The sequence below is a fragment of the Nicotiana sylvestris genome, chromosome 4 (genome assembly GCF_000393655.2).
Source record: "Nicotiana sylvestris chromosome 4, ASM39365v2, whole genome shotgun sequence".
NCBI classification, from domain to species: Eukaryota; Viridiplantae; Streptophyta; class Magnoliopsida; order Solanales; family Solanaceae; genus Nicotiana; species Nicotiana sylvestris.
The window spans coordinates 135,962,860-135,972,081 of NC_091060.1; the positions used below are offsets into that span (position 1 = coordinate 135,962,860).

Genomic DNA, 9,222 nt, shown 5'->3' on the forward strand with positions numbered 1-9,222 from the left:
TATTGGGGCCAAGCCCGTCCAAAACCCTCCTGATCAAAAAGGGTGTATTGAATGCTAATTTTCCTGTCAGTGAAAAAAACAACATATTCTTGGCCATACTATCTGGTTTTGTTTGAAGGGTGTATTGAATGCTAATTTTTCTGTCAGTGAAAAAAAAAACCTATTTTTGGCCACACTATCTGGTTTTGTTTGAAGGTTGTATTATTCCTGTCAGTGAAAAAAACAACCTGTTTTTGGCCACACTATCTAGGTGTATTGAATGCTAATTTTCCTATCAGTGGACAAAACAACCTATTTTTTATCACAGTATCTGGTTTTGTTTGAATTGTCGTAATTAATGGTGTTAGTTGAATTGCATTTATTATTTTAGGGGGAAATGTGGTGTTAGTTGAATTGCATTTATTATTTCGGTTACCAAACCTTTTTTTAGCTGAAGACTTTTCACTTTCCAACCATATAGTTAGGGTTTGTAGTTAGGGTAATGAAATGATACCAAAGTGATATACCAAAATAGAAATTTGATAACTGGAAAATCAAAATACACATTACATAACTAGAAAATTAAGTACTGGAAAATAAAAGTACATATTACAAAACTAGATAAAAGCTAACAAAAGTTAAAAACAACACAAAATGGGAAGACAAAACATAAATTTAAATACTAGTTAATTTCAACTGGATCTTCGAGAGTTCCTCGGCCTATCACGTGCAATTGGAAGACAACACAGAATTGTGTAATTTCGACCAACTCAAATTTAATTAACCAACCCCGCTTGATGTTATTATTCATCACAAAATATTTTCATCCGTCTTTGAACCATCTCCGTTTACCCATGTTAATTTCCATAAACCAAGGCTCGCCATCATATCGAAGAACCGCTGTGCTATGTGATTCAGGAATGTGGTCGTAAAAATGTTTTGAAATATGCTACAAACAAAAAGAAAAAAAAATTGTTTGAGAAATATTTTTTCCAAGTCGAAAACCAGATCTGCCCCTCTTCAAAAACCAAAACGAAACACCACCTATTTTATTTCAGATTCTTTTGCAAAACCAAGTCGAAAAACACAAGCATTTAAAAATACAGTATTTAAAAAAAAGATCTCATTTACCATATAATCTTGCTTGATGTATGAATCCTTCATGAGCACTTCAAATGATGGATTTTTATCTTCGTCGTTTTCATCAGAGTAGTAGCCGGATGGGGATCGTTTGGTAGCGCTGGGAGAGGGGTTCATGGTTGGGTTCTAGTGTTTGTGTAAGAGTTAGGGTATTAAAAGTTGTGTGTGTGTGTGAATGGGTATAACTATATATATAGACACATTTAAATATATAAATAAAAGAATTTATTTAAGGTAAATAGCATTTCACCACCCGAATCATACGAACTTCAAGTAAGGAGATATTTTTTAAGGTAATATAAATCTTACCTTACATATATATATATATATATATATATATATATATATATATATATATATATGATAATTTCATTTAGTAGCCGATACATAATTTCATAACATTACGGTCATACGTATCGGTCACTAACTCTTCGTATCAACTATATAATTCACTTGCTTTAAGGTTAATTTCATTATATATATATATATATAGTTAGTTAGTTATATTGAATGTCTATATATATATATATATATTGAACCTACGATAATTATATCGTTGCGATTCACAGTTATTTAATAGTCGTTGTTTATATTAATTTCATTCATTCAGTTAATACGTATCGGCCAATGGCAACCATATAAGTCCACCGACTAAGGTTGTAGTCATATGACCTACGATAATTACATTGTTGCGATTAACAGTTACATAATGGCCGCCGTTTATGTTAATTTTATTCATTAAGCTCATACGTATCGGCCAATGGCAACCATATAAGTCCACCGACTAAGGTTGTAGTCATATGACCTATGATAATTACATCGTTGCGATTTCTCACCCCCCCCCCCCATGTCTAGTATTAAGCTAATTTTATCGAATGCATTAAGCAGTCTAGTAACAAACACACGACAAATGATGAATGATTCACAGCACGAAACATAAGAAAATTAAAACACGACATGTAACAGAATTGTCAAAACACGCATAACAGGATTGTCAAAACACTACATGTTACAGAATTGTAAAAATATGACATGTACCAGAATTGTCCAAAACATGCAATGTACCAGAATTGTCAAAAAAAACATAAATGTACTAGTAGTTTAATACAACTTCTACGTCAGGTGATGCACACCTAAATTCTGAATGCTCAATTACCGATTTGAGAATTTCATAATCTTCATACGTCAATGCCTCGATTATGATTCTCGTAAGAGCCGGAGACTTTGCCAGAAGAAGCTTCAACAGTTGCATGTGAGGATTTGTCCCTCGAATGCTCCTAATCACAATTATACTGAGGCTGTTGAATACTGTTTCTCCAAAACTTCCTTCCAAATCAATAATATCCAGTGCTATAGGTACACCACTATTATCCACCTAAGAAATAATTAAAAAAACGCCAAATTTAAATGACTATCGGAGGTATAAAGAAGCAACTACGTAATGAGAACTTAAGAAGATAACCGAATGATTAAGTAAGAACCTTGATTTCCATATATTCTAAATATGGGAAGCTTCTCATCAAACATAAAGCACAGGCGACGGAATACAATTCACTCAGATAAAGACCGGAGAGGTAAAGATTTTTCACACAGTGAACACGAAAGGGAAGATTAATTGGTACTTCTCCTGCACCTGCAGCCAATAACTAGAAAGAACATCATAAATTAAAAGGATGGCTCATAGACCACAATATATTCCATCTATGAAAAAGCACTAGACTTAAGTTATGAAGCACATTTACCTTGAGACTATGGTTATCCAAATGGAGATGTTCCACCGCACAAAAAGACTCAATAACCCTAGTATAGTGAGGTTTTGATTCCAGGAAAAAGCCTCCCCTAAAAGCAAATGATACTTGTGCCAGAAGTGGAACAGTTTTTAAACTGATAAACCATACTCTGCCTGTGAAGTCAAGAGACTTCAATTTGGGGGGCATTAATTTCAATGACACCACTGAAATTATCTGGGAACAGAAGCACCAATTGCTCGAGCAACGGGCAATGAGAGATTAAGCTTCCAAGCAATGTGTACGAGATTGTAACATTGTATAGCATAAGGAAAATTAACCTATCAAAACCTATGAAGGCTGGTGGATACGATATATGACAATCTTCAAGAGATGCCTCAAATGCACACAATTGAAAAATGAAGCAAGCAATTTGTATGGTTTCTTCCTGATCGGAAATTTAAGATTAAGATGTTCAATACAATTTTCAAAGAGGAACCCTATCAACTGTTTAAAATAAAAAAAGTCCTCCAAATACGGAATTGAGAGTGTCAGCTATTTAACTGGCCCTTGAAGACGGTTCAAAATGTGGCGGATAATATTTTCAAAGTAACTTGTTTGGTGTATTTTCCAAAGTGTTTGATCAAGAGTAATCTGTGGAATTCTACACCATTTATATCTCCATTTCTTTGATAAGATGCTTGTTCTAACAATATCTGGTAAAGGCATACGCATAAGAATATCATCAAGAACATCATCAGGAAGGTTGCTTAGTATATCGATAGGTAAAGTTTGACTGCAAATTATTTTTTCAACTGGAGGCATCATATTAGGATTATGATTATAGGAAAAATGATTAAGATTAGGATAAACGAAAGTTAAGATAAAGATTACGGAAAAAGAAGAAGAGGAAGAAGCAAGAAACCAGTTGAAATTTTGAAGATGGAGCGTCAAGGGACCATGGGCGGATCAACTGCAAAACCGAAATTTGGGCATATCGATTAACTTCCCAAGGAAGACATGTATACTTATACAGCCCTAATTTAGGATTCCAATGTATAAAAATAAAAGAACAAAAAGCATAAAAGTTCTAATCGGTGTGTTGGTTAAGTAAGGGTAGTTATTGCGTTAATTGAGTGAGGCGTCTGGAGATCGAATCTCACCTTTAACAATGTGGATTTTAATTTTTTCCTATCAGCCCAAACAGTTTTTTTGTAAAGGTTAAACCAGTAGTTACATTTTTTATCAACTTTATTAATTTCCTTCTTCAGACTAATTTCTCCCTGAATTTTATTTTACCTTCCGTTTATATTAAGGTCATACGTATCGGCCTACAACAACCATATAGGTCCATTCACTAATATGGTTGTAGTCATATGACCTATGATAATTGCATCATTGCAATTCGCAATAATTTTCCGTCTATAAATATAATTTCATTCATTAAGATAATATGTATCGGCCTATAGCAACCGTATAGGTCCATTTACTAATATGATTACCTATGCATATACTATCGTTGTGATTCATAGTAATATCGACCGTTTATATTAAGGTCATACGTATCGGCCAACAACAACCATATAGGTCCATTTACTAATATGAATGTAGTCATATATCCTATGATAATTGCATCGTTGCAATCGCAATAATTGTCCGTCTATAAATATAATTTCATTTATTAAGGTCATACGTATCGGCCTATAGCAACCGTATAGGTCCATTTACTAATATGATTACCTATGCATATAGTATCGTTGTGATTCATAGTAATATCGACCGTTTATATTAAGGTCATACGTATCGGCCTACAACAACCATATAGGTCCATTCACTAATATGGTTGTAGTCATATGGCCTATGATAATTGCATCGTTGCAATTCGCAATAATTGTCCGTCTATAAATATAATTTCATTCATTAAGGTCATACGTATCAGCCTATAGCAACCGTATAGGTCCATTTACTAATATGATTACCTATGCATATACTATCGTTGTGATTCATAGTAATATCGACCGTTTATATTAAGGTCATACGTATCGGCCAACAACAACCATATAGGTCCATTTACTAATATGATTGTAGTCATATATCCTATGATAATTGCATCGTTGCAATCGCAATAATTGTCCATCTATAAATATAATTTCATTTATTAAGGACCGTTTATATTAAGGTCATACGTATCGGCCTACAACAACCATATAGGTCCATTTACTAATCTGGTTGTAGTCATATGACCTGTGATAATTGCATCGTTGCAATTCGCAATAATTGTCCGTCTATAAATATAATTTCATTCATTAAGGTCATACATATCGGCCTATAGCAACCGTATAGGTCCATTTACTAATATGATTACCTATGCATAAACTATCGTTGTGATACATAGTAATATCGACTGTTTATATTAAGGTCATATGTATCGGCCTACAACAACCATATAGGTCCATTCACTAATATGGTTGTAGTCATATGGCCTATGATAATTGCATCGTTGCAATTCGCAATAATTGTCCGTCTATAAATATAATTTCATTCATTAAGGTCATACGTATCAGCCTATAGCAACCGTATAGGTCCATTTACTAATATGATTACTTATGCATATACTATCGTTGTGATTCATAGTAATATCGACCTTTTATATTAAGGTCATACGTAACGGCCTACAACAACCATATAGGTCCATTCACTAATCTGGTTGTAGTCATATGACCTATGATAATTGCATCGTTGCAATTCATAATAATTGTCCGTCTATAAATATAATTTCATTCATTAAGGTCATCCGTATCGGCCTATAGCAACCGTATAGGTCCATTTACTAATATGATTACCTATGCATATACTATCGTTGTGATTCATAGTAATATCGACCGTTTATATTAAGGTCATACGTATCGGCCTACAACAACCATATAGGTCCATTCACTAATATGGTTGTAGTCATATGACCTATGATTTCATCGTTGCAATTCGCAATAATTGTCCGTCTATAAATATAATTTCATTTATTAAGGTCATACGTATCGGCCTATAGCAACCGTATAGGTCCATTTACTAATATGATGCCTATGCATATACTATCGTTGTGATTCATAGTAATATCGACCGTTTATATTAAGGTCATACGTAACGGCCTACAACAACCATATAGGTCCATTCACTAATATGGTTGTAGTCATATGACCTATGATAATTGCATCGTTGCAATTCGCAATAATTGTCCGTTTATAAATATAATTTCATTCATTAAGGTCATACGTATCGGCCTATAGCAACCGTATAGGTCCATTTACTAACTTCTTTATTAGGAGGGAAAACAATATGACATTTTTGGACTAAAATCTTAAATACAATTTTTGGAGGGAAACAAAGGGAAAAGTAAAAATATGATTGGAGGGAAATTGAAAGCTTTTACTCTTTATATATATCTTAAACACAAGAACAACATCTCCATCTCTCTCTAAACAAAATAGATACTCTAAATATGAATGCTGAAGAAGAATTCTATCCATAGTGTTGGATGAAGGTGCCCAAATCGTACATTAAGCGTGATTTTCTAGTAATTTTATTTTTAATTCTTAAATTTTCATGATTTGATAATTGTTGATTATCCCAACTAGCAGTGAACCCTGAACCCTATATTTAAATTGTGTTCTTGCAGTTTATTCCAAAGAGTATATGTGGCTTTCTTCCTCCTATTGCGGTTAAAACAATGCTTCGATGTAATGGGAAGGAGTGGGTTGTAACTCTCACAAGTGGTGGTCGGAGAAGACTCGTCAATGGGTGAAAACAATTTATTGTCGACAATAATCTGAAGAAAGGGAATGTCCTTCTCTTTGAACTAGTTGAGGCTACTTCAGGGGCTGTGATCTTCTCTGTTGAAGAGCTAGGATTAACTAATGCTTAGCTTGATAATTTCTTCTCTTTAGTTATATGTAATGACTCCAAATGGATCATAGTAATGGATTAATATGATTGTTCTTTATAATGTTGTTTGTGTTTTTTCCATTTATTATTGTTATATTTATTTATTTTAAGAAGACTACTGGTTTAAAAATAACCAATTAAAATTGGGAAGTCATTTAACAATATATTTAGTGCAGAAGTCCCCCAATTCTTTTCTACCATTTTACAACCAAGAACAAGACTAGGAAGATTAATTTGCTCATATAGAAGTGGAAAAATCAACACGAAAAATCAAAACCTAAACCTAAACCAAAAGAGAACCTAAACCTGACCATGGATCAAATAATCTTTACATGGATTACTAAAGTCTTCTAAGGTAAGACTATGACATAAAACCTATGAAGTGCACTGCCACTATATGGCAGAAGTTTTTTTTTTTTAAAAAAAAATCCAAAATCTGTATAGGCGGATGTATAAATTAAAGACAAGCTTCTATAATTAATTGTAGTCATGGAGAAGTGAAATGGATACATGGAGGAGTGGAAGGGACTGCTAGGATGTGTAATATCCGCATGGAAGAGCATGACTATTGGGAAGTGTAATGGTTGCATAGGGTCTCTACAAAGAGACTTTAATTCCTATGGGGTGTCACACCTCCTTTTTCCGCCCCCGCGAGGGGTGAAGGAGTTTTTCCAATTAAAGGACAATCGAAACGGGATTTATTTATTTATTCAGAGTCGCCACTTGGGAGATTTAGGGTGTCCCAAGTCACCAATTTAATCCCATATCGAGGAAAAGAATGACACTGTATTACAGTCCGCGAACCAGAAATCCGGATAAGGAATTTTGTTAACCCGGGAGAAGGTGTTAGGCATTCCCGAGTTCCGTGGTTCTAGCACGGTCGCTCAACTGTCATATTCGACTTGTTTATCTGATTTTATATAATTATGAGCTCATGTGCAAATTTTAACTCTTTACCACTTTTATTATTATATTTTAAAAGAATATGAACATCGTTTAAAAACATGTCTTTGGATTGCGTCACATGAAATGCACCCGCGATCCGGAACGCATTTTTATTCAATGTTTTGGGATTTGGATTTGGGTCGCATAAATGCGCACCCGAGTTTAGGGATGTAGTAGTATTAAAATCGTGCCTAAAGAATCTAATGCTTTATTACTTTGGAAAAGGCCGTGAAATTTGCTAAACGGCTCATCTCGAAATCTAAGTATTTAATTAAACATTTATTGAGGGCCCCGTAATTGGTGCGTTTTATTGGGCGAGGCTCATCTCATTTATTTTAAAAGGACAATCCTAAAATGCCTACATTTTTTCTATTAAATTTGTCTCTACAAAATGAAAGAGAAAAGGTCTTAATTTATTTACATACTTGAGTTGTTATAGTTGGGTTTCGAATATGATTCATAAAATCTGAAAATGATGCAAGCAAGGCAGTCCGTTGCCAATGCGGGCCCAGGCCCGACGTGTATGGCACAAAACTGGACCTGGGCCATATTATTCTCATGTTACTACCTAATTACATTATACTAGGTATGTTCACAATTTGTCAAATTAAAAAAAAACTTGGCAATCTAATTTTAATCCTAGACCATTTACATGCTGAAATTAACCAATAGTATTTAGCTAAACAATATTCCTACAAGTTCTGAAACGGTCTATTCGTTTAATGAACTAAGTGTTGAATATTTAAGAATAGTCTAAATCAGTTAACATGCTTTTGAGACATGATAATCATCCAACAATAATGAATTAATTAGACAGAGTTACTACACCGTTTATTTATTTTTTAGGCAATACCTAGATAGTTCGTCCGCTAAGCTATCGTCAGATGTTCCACTATATATATTAAACATCTACATGATTTTGATTAGAGTAAGCTAGATAATTTATATATACAAATAAAATTCAGAACATAATCAAAATAAATTCAGAACTTCAACTTTTCATTTCGTATTCATGCTTCATGTTTCAGTTTTTAGTAACCAGCGTGTCAGTTGTGTACCTGATATTGGAAGCAAAAGAAAAGGGAGATCAGCAGAAATTCAGTAGCATACAACAACAGCTACACCTAGCAACCAGTAACAACCAGTGACAGATTTTAAAATCAAGATAAAAATCCAGAAACACCAACGACAATCAACGGACAGAAGCCAAGGGAATCTTTTCAGATTTGAAAGACTAATTAATGTTCAACCCTTAATTTCTGAATCCGTATATCAGAATATTTAGATTGTATATCAGGTGTATACTACTCACTCTTTTAATTTCCAGAATGTTTTTATTTGTATTTTTGGAAGTCTCAATATTTTCGGAATTTTTCTCTCTCTTAAATATTTAGCTCCTTTTTTTTCTATCTTCTTTCTGTCTATCTTTTTCTGTCCCCCTAAAATCTGATCAAGTCTATCTTATTTATCTCTTATACCCAACCCTTTAATC

At 33.6% G+C, this 9,222-nt stretch overlaps 1 protein-coding gene across 1 annotated transcript; it reads right to left on the reverse strand.

Moving 5' to 3' along the window:
- Nucleotides 1–2,212: 2,212 nt before the first annotated feature.
- On the reverse strand, nucleotides 2,213–3,056 carry LOC138890215 (uncharacterized). The gene is made up of 3 exons (XM_070173580.1): nucleotides 2,862–3,056; nucleotides 2,601–2,765; nucleotides 2,213–2,494 (listed from the first exon to the last, which is right to left on the reverse strand). Exons 1-3 carry the CDS (start codon nucleotides 3,054–3,056, stop codon nucleotides 2,213–2,215), a joined length of 642 nt encoding a protein of 213 aa, XP_070029681.1.
- Between the last annotated feature and the right edge of the window lie 6,166 nt (nucleotides 3,057–9,222).

Bases quoted from the DNA above. Each gene is read 5' to 3' on its own strand.
- LOC138890215 (XM_070173580.1), bottom strand. From the start codon at position 3,056: ATGCCCCCCAAATTGAAGTCTCTTGACTTCACAGGCAGAGTATGGTTT. The intron at 2,766-2,861 runs GTAAATGTGCTT...TGTTCTTTCTAG, and splicing joins TGGATAACCATAGTCTCAAG to TTATTGGCTGCAGGTGCAGG. The intron at 2,495-2,600 runs GTTCTTACTTAA...ATTATTTCTTAG, and splicing joins TAGAATATATGGAAATCAAG to GTGGATAATAGTGGTGTACC.